Genomic DNA, 27805 nt, shown 5'->3' with positions numbered 1-27805 from the left:
ATATAAATTTCATACGAAATATTTTCCTTTAATGATGTGGAAACACTAAAAGATAGAAGTGGAACTACTAGAAATTCACTAAACATTAATACCCAATATTTAATTCACAAGTGAAGACATAGATTTTTTTTAAAAAAAAATCGTAACATTTCATGTTTCGTAATTAAGAAATGTGTTCTAAATTTGATATCAAGTGATATTTTCAAACAGCAACTTATTCTTCTTCTTACATAACAGTCCACAAATGTCTGATAAACTGACACTTTCATCCCACATTTACACACATATTCTTCACTTTACATTTACAGAATGGACAACACGGTATTTATTTCACTCTGCAAGGAAAAACATTAACTTTTGCACATGTCTTGCACATACAAGGAGAGAGAAATTCAGGAGGTCTGAAATATCCAGTCATTATTATTGGCTTAAGATATCCTGCTTCTTCTATGTAACCATACTCTAGTGGATTCAGTGGTTGGGCTTCATCCAGCTCAGACATCCATATGTAGCACTGAAGATATGCACGCTGTATATGAAAGACTATCGCTGATGATGGTGGACATAGATGAGAAAAGTTGTTAGCTTTTGCTTTGTGGTATTGTTCAAATCGTACCAAATCACAGTTTTTTTTTTGATGAACCAAGTACTTTTGCAATAAAAAGCTCGGCATTTTGTATCATTCCTTCATCCAAGGGAGCAACCCCAAAATTTTTCAACAGGGTTCCTGATGTCATTGCTGTTTTAAGTGCCATAAGTTTTGTCCCAACCTTACCTGTGGTATCGCAACCAGTTAAACTGTGAACAGCAGGAAGAACATATAAAAGTGTGTCGTCCATGTTCTCCGTCATTTTGTGAAGTTGTATGTACCTCATAGATGGTCGTGGGTCGTGTGTCTTTGACAACCCACAGTTCTTTCAGGCCACATTTTTATAACTCTTTTTGAAATGATATAGTGCGGAAATCATAACATCTGTATCTACTGAGGCAATCATAACTCTTTCAATGGAATCAGTTCCAACCATGTGTTGGATGTGTTTCATGATTCTATCATCAGCTTCCTCACATTCACAGTAAAGATCTGGTACCAAACTAACAGATCCTTCGGTCAATTTCAGGCATAGCTTTGGGTTATGTTTGTGACCTCCTCCCAAATACAAAGATTTTATAGAATTTGCTTGATCGACAATCCACTCAATGAAGAGTTCTTGCAAACGTGCTTTGTTCTGGCTTGAAGCTCAGAAAGTATCCATGTTGACAGGAAGAGGTGCATTTGGGTTACTAGAAATCACATCAATAGGATCAACATTTTTTGTCGACTCAATCGCTCCCAGTTTTTGATACTTTTATCTTGATACAAGTCAAACACTATGTCAGTGCGCAAACAACCTTCGGAGAGTTTTAAAAATATTTTCCAAATAGTCAAAGTAGTCTCCAAACGTCTTACACATAAGTCGTTTGACATGGACTTTTCGCGCGTACACCATAAAGTCAATCACCATTGCTGCTCTCGTTTCCTGCGTTGGTAGATGACTAACTTCATCAATTTTCTTTAAAAAGTGTTTTTCAACTTCTTTGCTGAGTTGTGCTTTATCTGCTTTCTTTAAGAACCCATCATCTGTTAGATAATACGATGTAGATATAAGCTCGTATTTTAGTATTGTCTCAATATCGAAATTTCTTGAATATGCTATTTCTATGAACCGAATAGCATTATTTGTTTCTTGGAGTGCCGTCTCGGTAGCATATATGTGTTTCTTTGTCTTTGGAAATTGTTTATGTATGGGATCTAGAATACCTTTGGATTTGTCAATAAGCCTTTCTTGAACGAAGTGTTTGTAGCTAGTTCTCCTTTTCCTTGTATAGAGAGTAAGTACTCAGCTATTACTTGATCAATTTTTGTTCCACTTATAATGTTAGAAATTCCACAACTATCAACTTTCGAAAAGGGATTTCCTCTCTCAAGCACAAGAGTTATCATCTCTGAAATATTTTGCTGCTCTTGAATTGTTGAAGACTTCGAAAACTCATGATGAAGAGCATATTTATGGTCTTCATTAAGGCCAGAAAACCGTCTCAAAAAGTATGTTATATTTTCTTTCTCATGTTTGATAAAATCGTGTTTTGTCACGGCTTCTTTTCGTCTGGTTTCTCCGATTATGCCTCCAGATCCCTTGGCTGGCTTATTGTAGTGTTGCTCTAGTGCTTGATCTAATGCAACGCTGCTAAATCTATTGTTCCTATGTTGAACTATGAAGTGACCGTTCTTAAACTCACTATAGATCAGAGGATGTTCTTGTTCTAGTTTTAAGCAATCGTGGTAATACAGAGTACACCACCGTGCACAATTTGTTCTGTCAAATGAGAAGAAAAGGGGCAAACACTCTCTTAGGCTGCACACATGCAAGTCCCAGTTATTTTCTCTGTCCGCTCGAATTAAGTCTCGGAGAAGAGGAGCAAGTGTGGAGACAAACTGATCCCAATAAGCAAACATTTCACTTTTTTTGTGCTCCACTTTCTCTAAATTTCTCAAAGTCCATTCTGATGGCACTCAGGTTTTCGATAGCACATTTAGTTTCTTTAGATAAACTTTGTTCTTCATACGCTGATAACTGTATGCGTTTTACTATTGAGAACGATTCGGAGTATTTAGTTATGTTAATCTGTTCCATGAACGCCTTCCACTCCAGTGTTTCCATTACTTCACAAAGCATTCCTATTGCTCTAACTCCCCTGCTATAGTGGTTTCCTTTTAAAGCGCTTTCAGCAGTGTGTGGACCCATGGTTTCAGTCTGAACAAGAATTTCCAAATCTCCACTGCTCTTGAGGTATAGACCAATACATGCAAGCACGACTTTCTGAAGGTGAAATCCTCCAAGGCCAAGAAATATGTTGGAAAACTTTTCGGGTTGAAGAAGCTGAATTTCTTTAGCTATATGATATACGCCTTCGTCACACCACAGTGAACTCTCTTCGACATTTAACTGGTGCAAAATATCTTGGAAATTACACATTGTTGTATAAATAGTCATACTGAGTTGCAGGATAGGGTAGTATTGGAATATATCCCGTAATGGTCCTGTGAGATGGATATTCAGATAGTGCACTCATAAAAGTGTTTCTAGAGGGAATCTCAACTTCCTGAGGGAAATCTAATTGAGGTACGTTGGATTTTTTAAAAAAATCTTGAAAGAAACCATATGAAATCTAAATTTCTGCCTGGCTGTTTTATTTCATTTGCTGTAATTAGGTCATTGCTAGGAACGAAAGTACTGAGGATACTGCACCTTGCTTTTAGCTTTGTGTAGTACAATAGTTTTTGGGCATCTATATCTTTAGTGAGAGTTCGTGAAGTGACATCAATGCCAAACGTTCCCAGGCATCCCTCTGGACTATCAGGTTCTTCTAACGAGACGTAAAGTTTATCACTCAGATGAAGGTCTTGAAACAAGACAAGTACTGTGTCGTGTGTTCCATGCATTCCTGAAAATGTAGCTTCTTCTCTGTCGAAATTGTCCATAGCACCTCGAACAGGAATGTTGGATTTTATTGATGGAGGTATGGGAACACGGTGTCCTTTAGCCCTAATAATAGTCCTGTTTGCTAGCATTTGATCTTGACGTAGTACATCATCATAACTGCAGCATAGGAAGAAAATCTTGAATCACTTACCTTTAAATCATTAATCTTCGCTTTATTGACGGCTTCGACGTTAACCTCGACTTTTGGTCATAGTAAGACTCCAACAGTGCTGCCAACCTACGCACCAAGAAATTTCCCCTTGTATTTACCGTGCTACAGAGAAAAATAGAAACTTTTAAGCGTATTTTCCACATTTTTTGATCCTTCTCATACGCACTTCTGGCAAGCCACCTAAAGGCCTATATCACTAAAAGTAGATCTTGATATTATTTATATCTCTGCGGCAATTACAGTCTGAGCTGGAGGTCTTTCTATGTGACAAAAGTACTTTCATTAAATCCAAAGATTGTTAGAGCGACCAAAATCATAAAATACAAAATATTTTATTACTCCTCTGCTAGTGAACCAATCAAGACAAAACTTTCAGCATATATTTATCATATTACAGGAAATGTATGTAATTTTTCTTTCTCGCTTAGAACCCAGCGTTGCCATATAACAATAGCAAAAAATCGGTAAAAGGGAAAATTTTGAGGGAATTTTTCAAAATTTCCCTCCTTTACTTCCCTATTGCGTGTATTACTGAAAAGTGAATAATGTCACCTAAAAGCCTATGCTATTGCAAATCGAACGAGGTATAACTGATAACTTTGCGATAATTACAGCTTGAGCTAGATGTATTTAAGAAAAATGTAGTGAATACGAAAGGAATATTCAAGATGGCGGCCATTGCACAATAATGACCATGATTCAGAACATGTGACCAATTTTTTTTAAAACACTAAAGATAGTAGAACTTGGTAAAACAAACAAACCTTCTGGCTCTCAAACTCCCAACAGGACTTTCCTAGCTGCTGGATTAAACGTCGTATATTTTAAGTTTCTATGATAACTTTCATTCTACAGGTTTTCATGAACAAAATGGCTCCCTTAACATTCCTGGTTATTCCCAATATTATAAAGGTTTTCCTGCGCTCTGCGGGGTACCCACATCACCCAAACTAATTATATGTTATCTGAATATATTTTTATAACAGGTTATCCTCCACAAGAAAATTTTAATATGATTTCTAATTAATTTTGGGGCCCCACAGCACTAATCCTTGTTCACGCTTCGCTTATCCTCTTCTTCGTATATCTTCGTGCATCCTCTGCCCCCCTCGGGAATCTATTTACTCTACACTATTAAGTGTAAATTTGTAAAACCCTAATTCATTATTATTTTAATACCTAAATTTCTTCCTGATTAAAAGAAAACTATTTTCGCTCCTATTCTTTAATTAAACTGCTATAATTTGGTATAAATTTGTGCATTTCCTTCATTGACGTAGTTCATCATGGCGTCGCTGATGCATATTTTACTGACGACAGATAAGCTATTATATTTACGTGAGGTAAAATGTTTACAATTTAATCGACGTACCTATATTACTATCAAGTTGGCCCCACCACTTTTGGACGGAGAAAAATAAATAATGCTTTTTGTTTGTGCTACGTTAGTGCTGGTTAGTGCCCAAATTTCAGCGTTTGTGCAATCAAAAGAACAAAGTTATGAACAATTTAAATTTCAGGGCCAACTTGACGTCAAGTTTGTCCCGCTTTTTTCCTAATTGAGATAGAATGAATTTTTTAACGCCTAACGTTTGTGCTACATTAGTGCTGGTTAGTGCCCAAATTTGACCGTAAGTGCTCTTCAAATAGCGCCGTTATAACGAAATTAATTAGTAGAGCAACCCAAAAGCATAAAACGCATAAAAAGCATAATAGCAATTTACACATATGGTTGGTACCTTAAACATGGTTGTGGTTGTCTAAGTGTCCAGAAGAAACTAATTTTAAAAGCATAATAAAGCATAATTTTAGAAAATAAAGCATAAAGCATAATTTAAAATATATAGCACAATTCTTGAAAAATTCTGTTTAACTGCAAGTTTAACATAGATACTGTATTAATATTTTTTAAACCAATATTTACAACGCAAAATCATTGAGAACTTAACAATTTAACAATGAAAAGCTTATTTTTACTCCTGTAAACTTCTTTTTGGTGTAATTCTTTGATGTGGAGAAAAAAGTAAAAGAAGAAGAAAACTCCGCCAACAATGAATAGTATACAGGAACTCCACACTGTATTGTTATGCGTACCTCTTGAACTTGAGCACTTTCTGTACTTTTTGGTGACATCTTTTACTTTATCTTTCTGTACATACGCACCTCTAAGGTGCACACAAGTGATAAGAAAAACTGACTCGAGCAAATATCTCTTTACAGTGCATTAAGTAGAAAGTTCATTAAATATGAAAGAAATTGGTTGCATAAAATATTAAGAAATAGATCAAGATATTTAGAATATTTAATATATAGTAAATATTATACATTATACACGATTAATGTAAAACAATGATTGAAATTAACAATAAAGCATAATTTCGAAAAAATAAAGCATAATTAAACAAAAAATAAAGCATAATGTGGATTGCTCTATTAATTAACATCAACTTGGCCCCGCTTTTTCCCTAATTGAAATAGAATTGATTTTTTAATGCCAAACGTTTGTGCTACGTTAGTGTGGTTAGTGTCCAAATTTGAGCGTTGGTGCTCTTCAAATAACGCCGTTATAACGAAATTAATTAGCGTCAAGTTGGCCCCGCTTTTTCCCTAATTAAGATAGAATTGATTTTCTAACGCAAAACGTTTGTACTACGTTAGTGCTGGTTAGTACTGTTCAAATAACGCCGTTAGTGCTATCATAGTTTGGGAGTTACTGATGAATAACTCGCACTAGGCTAACTTTAGATCTTTCAATTCTTTGTAGAATTTTATACTAATTGTCAAACAGAAATAAGATAAACACCAGCAGTCAGTGTATTGTTGGACCTCCATTAAACAGCAAGCACTAACGTTAGTGTTATCATAATTTGGGAGTTATTATCGAATTACACGGACGGTACAGAATTGAAACTTAATTTTGCATTAATTTTCCCATAAAGATAGGACAAACACTAAAGATTAGTGCATCCTTCGCAGTCCAAAAAAACTAGGCACTAACGTTAGTACTATCTCATTTTAGGGGTTGTTAATGAATACCTCAAGCCTGGCTATTCATTTTACATTAATTTAGATTCACATTAGATTTTTCACTTACACAATTTTACACTAATTGTCCCACAAAAGTGGGACAGATACCAGCGCTTATTGCATTGCTAGAGCTCTATAAAACCTAAGCACTGTTGCTGTATTTTCATGAATACTTCAGACAGAACTGAATTTAAATTTATCGAATTTTACTCTAATTGTTCCACAAAGGTGGTTAACCACCAAAGCTTAGTGCACTGTTGGTGCTCCATGAAACACTAATCACTAACATCAGTGCCATCACAGTTTAGGAGTTATTAATAAATAGCTCGGCGGGGATAAAATCAGGTTTTTCAACTTTTACACAATTAGTGTAAAATTCAATAAATTTTAAATGAGTTTCGTCCGAGTTATTCACTAATAACTCCTAAACTATCATATCATTATCGCCAGTGCTCTATGTTTTAGAGCACTAACAAAGCAATAATCTCTATCGATTATCCTATTTTTTGATTGATAATTATTGTAAAATTCGATAAATTAAATTAGCCCAGAATGAGTTATTCACTCATAACTCCTAAACTATGATAGCACAAACGTTAGTGCTTGGTGTTTCGGCAAGCAATAACAATGCACTAAGTTTTGACGTTTATGCCACCTTTGTAAGACAATTATTCAATAAATTTACAATTTAGTCCCACGAGAGCTGTTCACTAATAACTCCTCAACTATCATAGCACTAATGTTAGTGTTTAATGAACGAAGCACTAACCATGTGAAATGTTTTGGTAATAATTCAGATGCGTGCGAAGCTAAATTTAGACAAGTGGCATTTTCCATTTTTTAAAATTCCCGCCAAATTTAAAAAAAAAACTAATGAACATATATAATGTAATGGTAACTATTACATTAGGGGGTCTTATTGCAGAACTCCGAATATTAGTGCTTCAATTGTATGGACTCTAAAAGATGAAACTTAGGGGAATTCAACTACACGCTAGCCCCTCCTCACAAAAGCATTCACGACAAGAACCACTAGTACTCGGTGTTGGTGCACTAGCAAACATTAACGATTGCACTAGAAGAGATCATTCTACTTTTGAATTTGGTGGTATTTTGACTCAATGAAAAATTTTCGTTGTATTTCTTGTGGGAGTTTCATGATATAATTTGTCATATCCACACTACTAGTGAAGCACTAACGAAACTATTAGGGTTTTCTAGAAGCACGACCGATGCACTAGGTTTCATCGTTAGTGCTTTCTCGGGAGACTAACATGCATTTAGGCCTCCCAAAGTATTTCCTTCTGGCATTCAAACTATTGAACCATTAATGTTGGGAGTTAATGCTCCAGGAAGCAATAACGAAGCACTAACGATTTTACTAGAAGAGATTATTAGTGCTTTTGAATTTGACGGAAGTTTGAGACAATTAAAAATTGTCCATGTATTTCTTATGGGAGCTTCGTGACATAGAATTGGCCATATCTACAGTAATAGCCAAGCACTAATGAAACTATTAGAGTTTTCTAGAAATACTAACGATGCGCTATCGATTTCACTAGGTTTCATCGTTAGTGCTTTCTTAAAGGATAAGGTTTTTTGCTTCCAGCGTCCAACCAATTGAAGTACTAATGTTGGGAGTTGGTGCTCTAAGAAGCACTAACGAAGCAATAACAATTGCAGTAAAAGAGATCATTAGTGCTTTTGAATTTGAGCCAATGAAAAATTCCCAATGTATTTCTTACGGGAGTTTCGTGACATGTAATTGGCCATATCTACACTAATAGTGAAGTACTAGGGAAACTATTAGTGTTTTCTAGAAGCACCAACGATGCACTAACGAATGGCACTAATTTTTTCGTTAGGTTTGAAGTGGCGACCAAGTGTAATTACATACTATCATGTTTTGGCTTTAGAATCTCCACTAATGAATTACTAACGTTAGGAGTTTGTGCACTAAAAAGCAGTAACAATCCACTAACGAATGGCGCTACTATTTTTTGTTAGTGCTAGAAGTGGGGGAAGAATGTTTTGGCCCTACCAATCCCTATTATTGTTTTGGCTCTAGAACCTACACTAATAAGCACTTACGTTAGTGGTTGGTGCATTAATAAGCATTAACGGTGCGCTAAAAACGGCAGTAATTTTTCGTTAGTGCTTGAAATGGGGCAGCGTCAACTTGATCCCCAAAGGGTTTTTACATGTAGCACCTACACTAATCAGCATTAACGTTAGAGGTCGCTGTACAAAGAAGCACTAACGATGCACTAACGATTGCACAAAAAGAAATCATTAGCACTTTTGAATTTGGCGGGAATTTGCCGTAATCAGAAATTAGCCATAACTACACTAATAATGCAATACTAACGAAACTATAAGAGATTTCAAGAAGCACTAACGATGCACTAACGAACGACAATTTATTCGTTAGTGCTTAAAGGGGGCTAAGTTCACGTTGGCCCTTCAAACATGTTTTACTTGTAACACCTACACTAATGAGCCACTAACGTTACGTGTTGTTGCACCAAAACACGCCAATGATGTACTAATGATCGCACTAGAACAGAGCATTAGTGCTCCCGAATTTGACAGGAGTTTGACGCAATCAGAAATTACACATGTATTTTTTATGGAAGTTTTGTGACATGTAATTAGCCATAACCTCACTAATAGTGACCATTAACGAAACTATCAATGTTTTCTAGAAGCACTAACGATGCACTAGCGAATGCCACTAATTTCTTCGTTAGTGCTTAAAATGGGGGCCAACTTCACGCTAGCCCTCCAAAGGTGCTTTACTTCTAGCACCTAAACTAATGAAAAACGAATGTTAGGGGTTGCACTAAGAAGAGCTAACGATTGCACTAGAAGAGATCATAAGTGCTTTTGAATTTACCGGGAATTTGACGCAATAAAAAATTACCCATGTATTTCTTTAGGGAAGTTTCCTGAAATGTAATTTGCCATAATTACACCAATATTGAAACACTAAGGAAATGATTAGTATTTTCTACAAGCACTGACGATGCACTAACGAATGACACTAATTATTCCCTTAGTGCTTGAGGTGGGGGCAAGAGTGAAGTTGGAGCCCTGAAGTTTTTTTTTTGCCTTGCGGCATGTACACTAATGAAGAACTAACGTTAGGGGTTCGTGAACTAAGATAAACCAACGATTGACACTAATTTTATTGTTAATGCCTCAAGTGGGGGCCAAGTTCATGGACGTGAAATTTCAGCACTACTATCGGACGAATGGAGGAACGACCAAGCACTAACGTAGCATAAACGTTTGGCATTAGAAAAATTCCACCTCAATTAAGGAAAAAGTGGAGCCAACTTGACGCTAATTAATTTCGTTATAACGGCGTTATTTGAATAGCACTAACGCTGAAATTTGGGTACTAACCAGCACTAACGTAGTACAAACGTTTGGCATTAGAAAATCAATTCTATCTCAATTAGGGTAAAAAAAATCGGGGCCAACTTGACGCTAATTAATTTCGTTATAACGACGTTATTTGAAGAGTACTAACGCTGAAATTTGAGCACTGACCAGCACTAACATAGCACAAACGTTTGGCGTTAGAAAATCCATTGTATCTCAATTAGGAAAAAAAGCGGGACCAACTTGACGCTAAATAATTTCGTTATAACGGCGTTATTTGGAGAGCACTAACGCTGAAATTTGGGTACTAACCAGCACTAACGTAGTACAAACGTTTGGCATTAGAAAATCAATTCTATCTCAATTAGGGTAAAAAAAGCGGGGCCAACCTGACTTCAAGTTGGCCCCGAAATTTAAATTGTTCACAACTTCGTCATTTTGATTGCACAAACGCTGAAATTTGGACACTAGCCAGCACTAACGTAGCACAAACTAATAGCCTTATTTATTTTTCTCCGGTGGTGAGGCCAACTTGATACTAATCATACTTATTCGACGCTTGTTATTGTTAGATTTCCATTTTATGCAAAATTTATGAAATATATTCGATTTATAATTCATTACTATTCGCAATTACTAATGTTTACATTTGCAGTCCGCATGCCCACAGCACATCATTTATCACGATCATCACGTACTTCTATAAGTATCAAACGAAGTAAAAGAGTGAATATTGTTAACTATAAATAATAATACAACATTACCCCACTAAAATAACATGAACCGTACTACTAATAAGTAATTATTTGTACTGATAATTTATTTCATGTTTAGTGCAAAGAGTAAACAAAACATCAACAACGCACATACGTACATACTAACAACTGTCTACGTCAATGGCACAATTGATGAAAAGCAGGCCATGACATTAGTATGTAGAAAAATGAAAAGTCGATACACAAACAAATGATTATTCGAATGGTACAGCTTGACAAAAAGTGGGCTGTAACAATATTTTGGTAATCGTCTTAATTCTGATGATAGCCTCGTAGACGAGGTAGTTCAGCAAATGAACGACTGCACATCGCCGAGAACACATTAGAATTAGAAGACCACGATTTTAACAGGTGTGCACGTTCTTTGGAAAATGTAATATCTGCAGACATCCTGAACTTCGTGAAGATGACAGAAAGAGACTTACAAATTCTTTGTACAGGTTCCTATCAGATGTCTCAGGCAGTTTCCTACTTAGCTGAAATAATGAACTAAGATAACAAGATCAATTTCCATTTCCTGAAAGAAAATATCCATAGTTAAATTCGAGGTACCATATCAACATACTACTAGAAAGACATACAATTGTTATGTTGATTATATTCCAAATACACGTGCGTATTCAGGTTTAAAGCGGTGTTATTGTGGATGTGCAAATGGGAATCGTGCAGTTGGATGTTGTTCATCTGTCGCTGCAATAATTTATTAGCGACATAGGAACGTTAGCTCAAACGTAACTATTTTTGACTTCTGATAGTCTTCGTGCCGGCCTAAAGATGTATGGCGTAATGTTCGTTGCTTGTCTTGGAGCCTCAAGTACAGTGTACATTTTTCTCATTTTACACCAAGTTGCACCGCAGGTATCAGACCATGGTCAAAATATGTTATAGGTAGATTGGTGCTGCTCCTATGGTGGAAAATAGAACGTGGTCACTCAAATATAAAGCGAAATTATTTGAATTCGAATATTTTCAACGCGCTTTTCGCTAGAAATTTGAAGAGCAAAATACATTATTTCTTGTTTCCTGTACGAAATCTTCCCTGTCACGTACTCGATACACTCTAAGATTGTTCGGTCTGCAGAGATTTTAAGCAAACTGTGTACTGCTGGTCTTGTCACTCCAATCATAAACGCAGGCAGTGATGAAGATTGAAGGATCCACATACAGTGTTCTTGTAATGTTTTCCTTGTAATGTTTTCTAATTCAGGAAAGATATTGCAATAACAACATTTTATATATTTTTGTATTATCATCATCTTATGCATTATAACATAATGTGCATTGGGTATACATTACATATATAGAGATAATCAAAAACTTTTTTTTTTTTTTTTTTTGTAAATAACGACTTAAAATATTAGTATCCTACCAAGGTAGACTGAAAATCATTGGCGCAACTGCTCTCACGCTGGTTTCTGGGAGGTGAACGATTATGACAGTAATATGGCCATGTAGAATCATGCATGACGAGTTCGGAACTCAAACTTAACCACCTTCGACATCTAATGGTGTTCGTGCAGTCCAAAACATGTATGGCGTAATGTGGGTTGCCTATCTTGCAAGTGCATATATAGTGTCCCGACTTAGGTTTTTCTCATTTTACACCAAGTTGCACCGCAGTGTCAGACCATGATCAAAATATATTATAGGTGGGTTGTTTGGCAACCCTGTGAGTAGTATACGTGGAACAGTGGGGAGCGTATGTGCAGAGCAACATTGAACCTTCGAGAAGAGAATTATATTCATGAATTTCTGCTCTCAGTCGGGTTTAGTCAACAGCGATTGAAGAGAGAGGTTTGCAATTGTATTGCCGGAATAATGGCAAATGTGAAAACTGAGCACACAGTAACTTGAAATTCGTTGTGAAATTAAAGATATCACCGAGTTAGTGTGTGAAACTGTTGTGGGATATGTATGGTGATGATACGAGGTTACGTACGCGAGTGTTGAGTGGCACAACAGCTTCAACAAGAGACGCGAGAGCGTTGATAATGATGAAGGACCGGGTCGTTTTGTCACAGCAACAACAGAAGAAAATGTAGCAAAAGTAACTGACATTATCAGGAAGGATCGCAGACTTCGTATTCGAATGATAACGGAGATTGGTAGCATCAATAAAGAGTTTGTCCCCGAAATTTTGCACGATCATTTGAACATATGCAAAGTTTGTGGTGAAAAGGTACCAGAATACCTCACGCAGGAACAGAAGGACTTCCAGAAGATCATGTACAGAGGCACAGGAATGCCTGGAAGTAGAACCAAACTTGTTAACGAAAATCGTCATTGTTGACGAGATGTGAAGCTTTCAGTATGATCCTGAAACGAAAAGGCAATCCATGCGCTGGAAAGCTCCCTCATCACCACGAATGAATGAAACACGCAAGAGGAAATCGAAAGTGAAAGCCATGCTCATTGTGTTCTTGTGATATAAATGGCCTGCTCTTGATTGAATGGGCACCATTAGGGCAGACACTGATCCAGTAGCAGGATTATCTGCTGGTTTCGGTGAAGTTGCGAGAACGCATGAGAAAGAAAAGGCCCCTCTTGTGGAAAAACAATGAAAGAATTGTGCATTGCAACAATGCTTCGCATATTGGTTTGACCGTTAAGCAGTTTCTGGCAGCTAACTACGGAAATACTAGAAGTGATACGCGAAAATCTGCATGTGCTATATATCATTGAAAAGGTGACATCGAGTACACCTCACGTGTGAAATATCTCACTTGAATGGGGCGTATAGGAAGCGTGGCAAACATTTGAAGATCAGAACAATGCACGCTCCGAAATACCAGAAAACGTGAACAAAATAGGAAGCTATGATGTAATTGTTTTGAGACGTTGTATATATATATATATAGGTTTAAAAGGTAGCTAAGTACGAATCTGACATCAAATGTTAACAAGTCAAGATAGCGGATCCAACATTGCGGACACAAATTACCCAAAAAAAAAAAAAAAAAAGCTATGGGTCTGAAATTGGTTATATAGATATATTTGACTTCGCTATGCATGAATCGGATACCAAAAGTGTAAAATGCAATATAACGGATTCAATATGGCGGATAAAAAGTGTAACAGTACAGAATGGACTGTGTGTATTGAGACGAGCTTGCACTCCGTCTCGATCTCGTTTCCATTTGGAAAAGCACATCTCGGTCTCGAATTAAAGACGATATCGAGACTAGTCTCGATGTCGGTATCATCTTTACTCATGAGAATGGATATTTGTCATACATATGGCTTACAAGTGTACACGGCATAATGTGAAACCAGAAAGACAGTTATGGAAGCTTACCGATGTGTTATACTCCAACACTTCTTTTCACTGTCATTGTTCGGATCTTCAGATGATATCTGCAAATAATCGCAACGTACCCTACAGGCGCCATTGAAGTGAGATGTTACAGATGTAAAGTGTACCCGGTGAGAGCTTTCCAACGATATATAACATGTCGATCTCCGCGTCTCTCTTCGGAGGCGGTTGGTAGTAAAATAATTATTGAATTATTGTGTGATTACAATTTGTTCGTATCATAAAACTTTCACGTGCGCTACGAAACCTGTCCTCCATTCCATGCGTCAATTTTGGCATGATTGTATAGCAAAATATCCTCCCTGTTTATTGTAAAACATCACCTGACCTTACTGACCCCGTTATGTACTATAGGTATGTATCTACTACATGTGTAAGAGTAACATATTTTCATTCTGTACATATTTTTTGCACTTTTCGTCCACCACATTAAATCCGTCATATTGCATTTTGCAGTTTTAACACTGAATTCGTACTCAGTGATCACGAAAACCTCTAACTATCTGCTTTCAGTTCCATAGCGGTATTGCGCATTTTGTCCGCCATATTGGATCCAACATTTTGAATTTTACACTTTTGGTATCCGATTCATACATAGCGACGTCGAATATCTCTATATACCCAATTTCAGATCCATACCTTGTTTTTTTTCTTTTCTTTTTCTTTCTTTTTTTTTGTAATTTGTGTCTGTAATGTTGGATCCGCCATCTTGATTTTTAAACATTTAATATCAGATTGGTATTTAGCTACCTTTTAAACCTATATATACACAACGTCCCAAGACAATTATATCATAGCTTCCTGTTCTGTCCACGTTTCTGGTATTTCGGAGCGTGCCTTGTTCTAATCTTCAAATGTTCACTACGCTCCCTACAGGTCCCATTCAAGCGAGATATTTCACATGTGAGGTGTACATGGTGTGACCTTCCAAACGATATATAATACATGCAGATCCCCGCGTACCACCTCTAGTACTTCCTTAGTAAGAAGACTCCAGTGTTGGAACATCTATCTTATTCGTCTATTTGGCACCATTAGATATTTTCTTTGTCCGAAAGTAAAATCCACCCTCAAGGGAACTAATTTTCAGATTGTGGAAAAGGTGAAGCAGTAAACAGTAGCAGTACTCAAGATCGTGATACTTCTACAACTGCTTCCAGTAATGGAAACTTCGTATGCAAACGTGTATAGAGAGGGAAGGGGAGTATGTTGAAGAAGATTACATTTAATTTCTAAGTTTGTGACAATATACCGTATTTTTGGTACTAGTCCCGTTATTTTTTAAACCAGACCTCGTATATGCACAAGAGCCTAGAAAATATCAATAATAATAATTCAATGTCCCACGGATGGGTATTTTAGGCTAAACGAGACTAATTATCAATGGAAGTTACTGATTTCGAAAGAATTGGTGGAATGAGAATGTGAGAAAGATCCCAACGGACACGATGTTTTCTATCACAAACTTACATGACGAGGGCGCATCCACGAAGGTTCATCTGGTCCAGATCTCCACAAACTTTCAAATTCATTTGGAATATTTGAACACTTTCTTAATAAAACTATACTTTTTAACAAGGAAGTGATTGATGTAGCATGAAGATTTGATTTTACACTTCATCTGTACTCAAGGACGCCCATCAGGGGGGAAAAGGTGGGGCACTCGTTCCCCCTAGAGGAAATTGTGCTTGGGAATATCGAAAACCTAATAAAATTTTTACATTAGTTACAGCAAAATTTGAAACTATATTTGAAACGCCGCTTATACTTGCTCCCCCTTGGAAACCACAACATGGGCGCCCTTGTCTGTACTCTTTCTCTTATAGAAACATCCTATTTCTATTTTTCTCTGAAAACATATGTGGAAGTATTTCACAGTTACTTATCGGGTACAGAATAATACCCGTTCAATACTACATACACATAGTGGCTTGCAGTATTGGATCCCTCATGAAAAATTTCTGGTTGCGCGCCTGCGAGGGATCGAACCAGGTATCGCGGAGATCAGAGGTAAGCAATCTACCACTAGATCACCGTGTCCTCCTACAACGTAGTATAAGCTGCTATGTAGGCCTAATCAGGATGATGCTGTGTTTCATCACGAAATACTTTCGTTAAATGTACTAAAGACAAAGAAAAGCATAACATGTACATCAAAATTGTAATTTAACCATTTTAAGCATTGTTGCAAGTAATTTGCACGTAAAATTCTCAAAAATATCAAAGAATTGCATTTAGTTTTGAATTTGGACTTTGACAACTAGAAACTACAATATACGTTTCCAAAATTTTAAATACATTATTTGTTGGAATGGATCTCAATTTTAAAATTTCAAAAAGTATTTTTTTTTTTCATTTTTAATGAAATATTCTATAATATTTTCCTTCTTCTTTCATAGTACTTTGTAGATCTTCTCGATCATATTTATTTGAAAAGTAAAAATATCAATTTGATACAAATAAACAATCGAATCAATTTCGGTTTCTAATAAATATAACACTAAGATAGAAAAGAAAGCTGCAATAAAATTTAAAGTAAAGCATGTAAATTTTTCTCTTATCACCATGGTTTATGAAGCACACTTAAATAGAATAGCATGTTACATATTTCAAAAGCCACCTGTTTATTTCAAATAACAAAATATTAATTTAATATCATCATTAGCAATAGATTTCTTCTAAATATGCTATCATTAAAACCTAAGATTTGATTCTGTTCAGTGAGATAAATCTGTAACATTGTTTTGAATTTTGTTTAGCGCGTTGTATTAAAAAAAAAAATCCAATGCACAAATCCTAAACTAAGCATGTGGACTGCTTGAGAGGTTTACCAAGAATGGTTAATACTTTACTTGTAATGCCTAAATTTTTATTTGTTGCAGGTGCTGTAAGGGAAGCTAACAAAGGTAATGCCTGCTACTTAATATGGATTTATTTGTAGAGATAATTGAACGTTTTATCCCAAGCATGTTTAATTTTACTCCATGCTTAGGATAAATACTAATCAGAGTACTTAGAATTTTATCAGGGCGTTTTACTATAGTCGCTTTAGAAAATGTTTTTGGATATAGAAAACTAGAGAGTTGTATGGAGAATTAGATAACGTAGGTCGCTTCAGTAGCTTTTTAAGCACAAATACAAGATACATTTCCTCTATTTTAAACTTAGATTATTGCTCAAATATAAACATTTAGAGTTTTTTTCTAGCTGTAGAAATTATTGTTGAGAATTCTGCACTCAAAGTGAAGGAATGGAAAAACTCCTATTTTCTAGTGACTTGTAATCATTTCCCCAGTTTTTCAAGTAGTAAATGCAGTAGGAAAACCAACTGCACGATAGCATTCTTCCATAATCACAAACTGTATTTCATATTGTGAGAGAACTTCTAGCTTCCCAGCGATGAGAAGAAGAACGAGACAACAGTGTTATAAGAAGTTGCCTGAGGCATTGAATTTCGAATGTACTTCTAATTAGATACAAATTAATTACGTAAGAGTGAGTAATTTTCGTTATTATGACTAGTTTTTATTAGTAAACTTAGGACTATATGTACAATATACTATGCTACATAACATAACAATTATAAAAAAACTCATAAACTCCTTACCATCGCGACTAACATACTGTAACTGCATAAATATTAAATTTTTGTGTATAAATTAAAGCATAATGCTTCCAGTTATAAGACGTGGACACGAGGGCTGTGCATATCTCACAGAAATGAGCACATGGATTGAGGATTTTACAGAACGCTGGTCGAATTATATCCGACCGATTTTCAAAGTACGGTATAGTAACCCCCACCGCTGTTCAGTTGTATTCTATCGGGCCACCACAATATTATGGGATCACTCGACACCGCAATTTAAACTGCAACAATCTACGTGGTAGCTCATTTCATCTCATTCCTTCTTGCAGGTTTTCCGTATGTCAGTGCGGATACAGGGGTGTCGATGTTGTAGACATTGTTTTAACAGTCCAATTATACAGAAACCCATTGTACTGACATTAGGCTCTTTTCACTGCAATGTTGTGAAAACGGATACCAGTGATTCCCCTTGCTTGCATTGTGTCATTTTAAAACCAGAGAAATGATATGGCTGTATTGCTGGACTCTTTCTTGAGGTGAAACCACATCTGGTTGTTGTTCGCTCCGTACAAATGAGAGATGTCTTTCTGATGGATTTGGATCATTATGGATTCCTAGAGGTAGGGAGTATTCTCCTACATGTTTATGTCCACCTTACGTATCTTAAACTTCCCCTTATAACCGTATTCGCGGCAATTATGATTCGCTGAGGAAATCTTTGGCCCTGGCGGTAAAAGTTGGTACATCCCTTGCCAGAGATGTTACGGTACGTAATGGCCCGAGTGTTACCATTACGCGTGAAATAATGTAGTCTTCATCCAGTGTGACCACCACCTTCAATTTTGACTCCACCAAATATCTTTCGTAAAGCTGTGACCATTTAGTTTATGTTCAACAATGTGGCGTGGAGGGAGGTTTTGAACCCAGCCCTTACGTACGCTAGATCAAAATCGAGATGAATGGCATGTCTAATGTTAAATTACGCCAAGTTAAATCTCTGGACCATGCAGCATTAGAGTGGAGGATTCTTTTGACCTGCAAAATGAATTTCATGAGGCATCTCATGCGCTACTTTCTCTGACATCAAGAACGGATCCTTTACGTTGGCGAGTGTTTCAGAACGGAAACCATTCTTTCGACACTGTTTCACTATTCAGATGTACGAAAAATACGTGGAAAACAGTCATGATGTACTCTCTTCTCAAGAACAATTCACTTTCAGCGACATTTCACTAGCACCAACATGATACTTCGGTACTTGAAAGCTAAGACACTGCAACGATAACGACACAGGGTTTATGTTCTGGAGCAACTATGCAGATGATAGCAGCGATGTCAAATATAAACCTATCAACCTTCTGTATAAATCATAGAATATATGTTTTGATAAATTCATTTGGAGCAAATGGAGGGACTGTAAATGTATGAATACCTTATATAACTATATATTCTATAATGTCTTCCAAGCATATGTGGATGGAAACTTAACGTTCTTACTCCATAATCGAAAATCCTAGTTCGAATGCTAAGGTTGACTAGCCTGACAAAGGTTCTCCTTGAATCTCTTTGATTGTATGATAATACTTTTAAATATAAATCCTTGTCGATCAGTCTAAAAAAAATTCCTATTTTATTACGAATAGTTTTCAATGTAAAACGACTTATCAACCTTTTGTATAACCGCGTTAATAAATAATATACAGCATATTCATAACTAAAGATAGAATGGATAACCTGATCGATATGTCTACCGAAACATGTCACATGTATGGAAGATTAGTGCGAGGCATACAAATATAGAAAGATAAGACTTGCCAAAGATCGTGTGAATAGCCGATATTAAAACTAAGCATCACATGTAAAGGTGGATCTTAGAAAAAAAAGAGTAGATCTACTAAAAACTCTCTAACAACCCTGTTGGATTGATTTGATACAAGATTGGATCCAATGACGTGGAATTCTTTCCACTGCGTTAAGCCTCAGAAGCATTAAACATGACTTTTTAATTATTATTATTATTTTCAGAAAGACAAGAAACTGTATAGAGTGTTATTTAATTTTTCTCCTGAATGAAAATTGTGAGAAATGAACCCTTCCTTCATATTTAAATAACACAAGGGTTGCTCTGAGAACCACTAATAGGTTTTGTTCTAAATATATGTGGATTAGAACATTGTCTATCATTAGACGTGCCTAGATATAATTGGTATCACATCACGACCAGAGAATTGAATTAACCATATTACAATTGAACGTGTCATTCCATAAAAGAAAATTAATATCGTCACATAAACTTTTGGTAAATTGACTATTAATAAAGTACTAAGCATGAAATCGAAACTTACAAAAAGCAAGTAACATCTTGTGCATCTCCCTGAAGGTAGTTATTTAAAAATGCACGGTTCCTTATGGCAAGTTGTATGTGAAATGAAACTACTGAATATGTCCTACTTAAAGGTTCGTTCTACAGTGAAATACAAGATAATGTGATTACGTAGCTAACAGAACTTAAATATTGAGTTAAACAAACAACAATAGTTAATGTAATGAAGTTTTTGCATTATAAAATTATATAACTTAATTAATTAGAGTTATTCTAGCAGCAACCCCTTTTCAATATCTAGATCTCATAAAATTATAAATAGCTATTGTTATGTTTATGTAGATGTATTCTTGAAACTGTCAAGCACAAAAGCTGTTCATATAAAGATATTGCTTCGCCAGGAATACACTGTAGGCTACTGCGCAACTTTAATAATATATTTATGCTTGTGTTTAACAATGTCTAAATATTCTCAGAAATTCGTACTTTTGTACTTCTTTGCAAAATTTGAAATTTGATTTTTTGGACATTTTGCTATTCTCTACCCATTGGCATATTTTAATTAATAGCGTAACACTTACATATGTGTTTGTGGTTCGCATGCATGGTTTCACACTATATTAATTGAAAATGTGGTTCAGCAATATTCATTTGTTCCCTAAATGCTTGCCCAAAAAAATTACGTAATCGTGCGTAAGAAGTTATTAAATTTTGAGATCATAAATTGAATTGAGAAAGTATTTTATTTTTTCCTTGAAAATAATTTGTATATGAGCATCGCTAAGTAAACAATAGTTCGAAAATATAGTGCGGAGCTATCTCGCCCTTGAAACAATGCCAATAAGTCTTTCTACCGCAAGAAGAGCAAATCCTTCCATTCCCTTTCTTCCTTTCATGCATCACACGACTAGCACAGAGATTAAACGCCCACCATGTTTCTTCCATTCCCGCCTGCCGCAAGGAAACTAGAAAACCAAAAAAATTTCAATCATGAAAAATGTGTGATTACATTGTACGTAACGCCTGGCGTTTAAAGGGCTGTTCTGTGAAAGCAGCGAACGCTAGAAAGAGTCGTCAGAACACTTAAAGAGAGGGAAACATCGTGCATTGTAACGTTCTTTTTCCGAAACTCTCATGAATGTCAATCAGGATTGCAGACTCCATACTAAAATAACTAAAATTTGTGTTCGGTCGTTCCTCATTCGTATACTGGAATAAGTATCTTGGAAAGGACATGACTTTGTGACTACATTATGACTACACTACTCCCTGATCCTGAGCGAAATTTTCATTTTCATTTAACTTTTGTTCACTATACCTCACATTATTAGAATCACACAGTGAGATTTATAAGATTGTGTTGTTAGTTCGTTCGTCCGTTACTACACACCATAAATCTTGAACGGATGCGACTTTTAAAATTTAACGAGTAACTGTGATTTTAACGGTGGCTATTCATATCCCATACATGGTAATATTTCCCGTGATCTTCTCTAATGTCTCTTCCAGAGTTTATTTGGTCCATGTATTTAAAGTAAACTCTTATTCTAGCTAGTTTTCCTTCTACCATTCCATTCATAGCTAATAACGTAATTTTCCAAATGTCTTTTTTCTGTATTTTTTTTTGTCGAAAAGTGCAATTTTTGTTCTTCTAATGACATGTTTCTTCCTATTATTTCCTGTATCATACTATAGCACTACCTCCTATGTATGGTTAAAGTTTCACTGATCTAGGCCACTTGAGAGTGATATATCATTGGAAACTCATTTTCGTCCGTTAGTTTTGTAAATCAGTGTAGTTGCTAATTAATTGAATAAATGTTGTTTTGTTACGCCATTTACGACCACAATCATTAAGAAATTTTATTGATTTTTTTCCTTTTTACATTTCTATAAAGCTTATCCAAAAAAAGCAGTAAGAAAATCATAATTAAATGACGAAGTTCTGAGTTCTTTGCTGATCTCAATAACTATTATTGTTCTAGTATTTATCTACCGTCAAAGAATGCAGAAATATTGATCTTAAGCTATAAAACCCAAAGCATGCACTAAAATATGAAGAATTTAAACAGAAGACTCAATTCTATCAAAAATAACAATATTAGAGCGAGAACTCTTTGAATACTGAAACGCAAATTTTTCCTAGGACATTTTCACGAGCTTGTGGACAGCCGAATAGAATATCTAAATGAAAACTTTTAACAGAAAGAAGAGAGAGAAAGAGAAAAACACTGGAGGAAAGAGAAGCTTCTCGATCTCGTTTTATGCCCAAAGGCAGTATTCGTTGTTTTGCTCCTCCAACTTCTACCATCGACGAAAAGGGATTTAAGTTTGGCAAACTTTCAATGCGAATAAGGGCAGGTGGTGTCACCTATATAATTCGAAGGGAATTCGCGAAGCACCAGTTATTAAAACCAGTTGCAATTTTCTCTCTCTTTAACCTCGTACTTCTCGGATTGTCTCCTTTTTTCTTCTTTCTTCATCGAAAAGAACAGCAGAAAGCGTGAAAATCTTTTCTAACGATTCTCTGAAATTCTTGGTTTGGTCCGCATTCAATAAAAGTTTCTATTTGCTTTGAGGATTATTGCATTCGGTCGGTGGCTGAACAATTGTGATTTATCTGAAGATTTTAGTCTTTACATAAATATTTGTTCAAGAGCTCCTTTTAATTGTATCTCTTTTGCTCTATTACAATAAATCAAAGCCAAAGCTATTTAACACTTCATAAAATAATTAATATGATAAATATTACTAATACTATATATTCGAATATTAAACAAAGTTTAAAGAGGTTTTTAAATAGTTTCAAATAGGTGATTTTTGTTTCAAGCAGTCCATAGAAGGCGGAATTACAGAATAAACATTTTATTATTCGTTCAGCGTATGGTTTACTCTATTTCTCCCAGCTTTACGTATGTAAATCTCGTCTCCCTTCTGTCAACATTCTATAAAATCCTCCTAAACATTCTGTTAGTAAGATTGACCCCATACACAGATGAAATTATTGAAAATTAACAAGAGTGGATTTAGGCGAAATCGATCAACTATCGACCAGATATTAACCATTCGTCAAATACTTGAAAAGAATTGAAACTACAATTCTCTGGTGCATCAATTGTGTATTGATTTTAGAAAGGCCTACGACTCGGTTAGGAGGAAAACATTGTACAATATTCTTACAAAATTTGGGATACTGAAGAAAAAAAAAGCTACTTACATTAACTAAGACGTGTTTAAACGAATCTCAAAAAGAAAGATACAGTAGGAAAATACTTGCCCACAAGTTTGAAACGAGGAGATGTGTTGTCGCCATTATTATTCAACTTTGTTCTGGAGTACGCTTGAAGCAAAATCAAAGTTAATAACCAGAGCCTAGAACTGAATTGTACTCACCAAGTTGTGGTATGTTGATGATGTAAATCTGATAGATGAAAGGAGAACAATAGAAAGAAATGCAGGAATTTTATTAAACGCTTGCAGGGACATGGGCTTAAACGTAAATACAGAAAAAATCTAAATACATGGAAATTCGTCGGGATCATAACACTGAAAACTATGGATTCTCAAAATATCAAATAATACTTTCGACAAAGTGGATATTTTCAAATATCTAGAAGCAATATTAACAGACCAAAACCATATCCACGAAGAAGTTAAATGTCGACCGAAAGAAGGGAATTCACATTACTATTCAGTTCAAAATCTTTTGCCTCGCGAATTTTCCAAAGGAATTTGAAGCTTAAAATATATAAAACAATAATCATGCCCCTTTCTCTATATGGTTGCGAAACATATTCGCTTACTCTGAGCGAAGAACGTAGACTGAAAGAACTTGAAAATAGAATCCTGAGGCGAATGTTCGGACTAAAGAGTAACGGAAATGTGGAATGGCGAAAACTTCATAATGAGGAAGAGCATAATTTATACCGTTTACCAAACATAGGATTATCAAGTCTAGGAGGCTCAGGTGGGCAGTTCATGTAACCAGAAAGAAAGTAGGAGCGCTTTCAAATTTTTAACTAGATATATTGTAAAACTTTGTTCCATATAGGTATAGGTATAGCGTTAATAAAAAGAGTGTTTGGAATTGAACTCCCACTACCAATTATATTATAAACATTTTCTATAAAAGTATTTTTATAAAATACTGTATAAATTAATCTCTCTAATATCAAAGGTTAGTTATAGGTGGTCTTTGACCGTAAGGTCGCAGACAGGATCTCTGCAGAGCCCCGAAGCAGGCTAGGCAGAGTGGTATTAGGTGCTCAAAGTTCCGAGCAAGCAGTGGGTAGGTTAGTTGGCCAACAGAGCCCCGAAGCAGGCTAAGCGGCTGAGGTTAGGATTCCCAGTCAGAGCCCCGAAGCAGGCTAAGCCAGGAGAAAGGATAGGCGTAGTCCCCTAGCAGACTAGAGGCCCTGGGGTTAGGTTACTACTAATGTTCCGAAGCAAACAATAACCTCTTCCTGCATTTGGCATCAATTGATGCCACATCTTTCGGCGGGAAAAAATGTACTTTATTGCATTGAAGTAATATCTATCGCTGCTCGTTAGCAACACTTGTTGCCCGGATGATATTTTGACGCGCTACTAGATGGCTGGAGCAACTACAACCTGTAGAAAATTTTGGCGCGCTTCAGAGAACTGCTTGTTTTCCCACTATGTGTGTCGCTCCGTTTTGTATTGTGTTTTTCATCAGGAAGAGTCGGAACTGGAGGTAAGTAAAAATCATATTCTGAGACAATGGTATCCCTTTTTTCATATTATTATGTGTGTATTGTCATATGTCGTTCCTTTCGAAACTTATGAACCAATGAAGTGATGGCATCAAATGATTCCTCTGTGCAGATACGGTTCTGATAAGTCGCATATACTTGATAACCGCTTTGAAATATAAAATAGTATCTAAATATTATTTATTGCCTACATTGTGTAACAATAGATATTTGAAACAATAGCAGAGCCACATAAAACGTTTTTTCAGTGTCGTAGACTGAACTTGTAACACGGGGGTCGCCAATAAATGACAATAAAATGCTACCTTCTTATGTGCTGACGGCATTTCTCTACAATGAACACGTAGAAACGTGGGACTGAGGAGAGTACGGAAACGAGGGAGTGTTTTGGAGCTTCGTACCAGCAAAACCTAAACGTTATTAGTAAATTGTGCGTAGTTTTAGATTTAATTGTACATAGAATTTTCTCTGATATTGAAATTGTCTTGCACGAATCCTTGCCGTAGCACTTGGTTCACGATTGTTCATTGCAAAATTAGACAATAGCAGATATTGCAAGCAATAAAAGTCAAGATTGTAGATTACTGACCCCCGTGTAGTGCACCTATATAATATTTAATACTTTCCAAGTACAAAGGTCAATATATTATCAACTAATATTCCTAATAATATAAATAATTATGTTTGATTATTTCTAAAACAAATCAACCTAAATTTCGTAACCTAAAGCCAATTACGGGTATGGGAGGGTCAGGGTCAGATATTTACTTCCTTCCCAAACAGACTATTTATTTTTGGCAGGTTCATTCTACACAAGTTTTAGAATTAAAATGCTCAGTGGCGGATCTAGCCCGGGACCCGGGGTTCTAGGCCTCCCCTGATTTTTGGGCTACAAAATTAAATGAGGTTAAAATACTTATAATAACCATAACTTTGAAATCTTGTAGTAGCATATAGGTGATGATGGGTCACATTCTGAGAGCATCTGCAAGACCTCGTAGTTATGAGCTTCTAGATCCGCTACTGAAATTGCTATACATTTGTTAGTAGCTACAATGATCATATGTTTACCTACTTGTACTTGAATATTTATTATTTTTACAGCCTCTCTATGGCTCAAGGATTGAGGCAGGAAGAAATTGCCAGCCTTCTGTGCTCAGAAGTCCCATCAGACTCTGAGGCCAGCTTCTGCAGTAGTGATGAAGATGAATTCCCGCCCAACAATCAGCGTCATGCTCCTTTTGAGGAAGATTTTGCTGAAACATGTGAAGATGACAGCGGTCCTAATGTCCCTGAAGTGAGTGCTTCTCAAAGCGATCAATCACAAATTACGATAGTAAATGCTTCTGGAAATCAGGTGCCTTCGGCGACATCCCTAAGTAGCTCTGATGAGAATTCACGCCCCACATCACAAGATAATTCAATTCTTAGTGTGAGAGTGCCTACTAATTCTTTAAAACGTTCTTTGATTTGGTTTGCTGGTAAAGACAATGATTACACAAATAATGCCCCCTCCTTTCAGCGGACAGCGTATTATCAATATTCACGGAAACGACCCATATGATTACTTTGTACAGTTGTTCCCTGAGACATTGATGGAACACATTGTGACAGAAACCCAACGGTATGCTTTGCAACAAGGTAAACATTCATTCAAGATTACTCTGATGAACTAAAAACATTCTTAGGGATTAATATAATGATGACATTCGTAAAATATCCAGACAGACGTATGTATTGGTCATTAGTTTAGAAATGTGAAAAAATGTAGCTAGTAAATGTTTATGTGAAGAACTTTCAAGCGAGACAATGGAAGAAACAAAAACATGCTATTCATGAACATTTTGCAGTGGACTTGTGTGCCTTTTTAGTGAAATAACTTTTTATATACACAGATTATGTTATTTGTCAACTTTTATGTAGCAAGCTGTTTAAAATTGTAATACCTTTATTAAATGTACTTTTACTAATGTAAATATTTTATAATTTATGAGAGTCAATTCTGAGGATGTCATCACTTTCACCCCATGGAAGGAATGGCAAACCACTATGGACTCACCTTGCTCAGGTACCTTCGGATATAATGTGCCTTTAGGAAGATCACCACATCATCGTCGTCATCATCGAAGAAGATTGCAAATTATTTATCAGTTTGTCTCAGGGTACTGGCATCGGTTGATGCCAGATCAAATATTCCTCAATTGCATGCTGGCAACAACTGATGCCAGGTCCCTGGGACCCAATGGGACCCTGAGAGAGCAAAATTGATAGTTTTTCCGACTTATACGTCTAAATATTAGTCTGAATACAACATGTCAATTTTTTTTCAACGCTGGAACACACAGCATGCAGGAAGAGGATAAGAATGACACCAGAAAACTGGTAGTACCGAATTGCCTTTGTCCATCCAATTTATAGGGTTCCTTGGGTGGCGGTGGCGCTGCTGCTCCGATGTTGTCTTCTGCTCCGTGGGATGGGCTAGAAGCCGTCATCTGCAAGTGATTGTAGGTCCCTCTGGTGTGAAGTCTTCTTGCCTAACCACATGGTGGTGTTTGTAAACACTGACATGTGGAATTGTTTGTTTACAATATCACATGGGATATTACACCCCCTGGCTTGTTTAAAAAATAAACCGAAGGTTTATTTTTCTAGATTTGAAAGTTGGCACAGTAAGGGATATGCAAATACAATGAGCAGATCAGTACAGGACTGTATACCTACTTTTAGGCCACACTGTATTTGGAGAAAATTGTTCAGAAATTCTACGAAGAGCTTGGGTCCGAAAACGTAAAAATGGACTATAAAGAGCTATACACAAATGCACAAGCTATTCAAATTTGTGCTTCAAGCACGCAAAACGTACTTCTACCGTTCGACAAAGAATTTCTGTCTGCTTCACGGTAACTTTTGTAAAAAAATCTTCCGAATTTGATGAAACATTGTGTTTTCTTTGAGGGTGTTACT

At 36.1% G+C, this 27805-nt stretch overlaps 1 protein-coding gene across 5 annotated transcripts in view; it reads left to right on the top strand.

Moving 5' to 3' along the window:
• The window catches only part of Hasp (Hig-anchoring scaffold protein), an 819228-nt gene that overhangs the window by 234393 nt on the left and 557030 nt on the right, over nucleotides 1–27805 (top strand). For 4 of the 5 annotated variants that reach the window (XM_081743348.1, XM_081743332.1, XM_081743323.1 and 1 more), the window contains exon 2: nucleotides 17079–17102. The exons of the other annotated variant lie outside the window; for it this stretch is intronic. In XM_081743348.1, the coding sequence (XP_081599474.1) occupies nucleotides 17079–17102 (24 nt within the window). The remainder of the gene's footprint in view (nucleotides 1–17078; nucleotides 17103–27805) is intronic. 5 annotated transcript variants of the gene reach the window in all.

This window comes from Thermobia domestica, chromosome 2 (assembly GCF_964235325.1).
Source record: "Thermobia domestica chromosome 2, izTheDome1.hap1.1, whole genome shotgun sequence".
Classification (NCBI taxonomy): domain Eukaryota; kingdom Metazoa; phylum Arthropoda; class Insecta; order Zygentoma; family Lepismatidae; genus Thermobia; species Thermobia domestica.
This window is presented reverse-complemented; position numbering and strand designations above follow the sequence as displayed.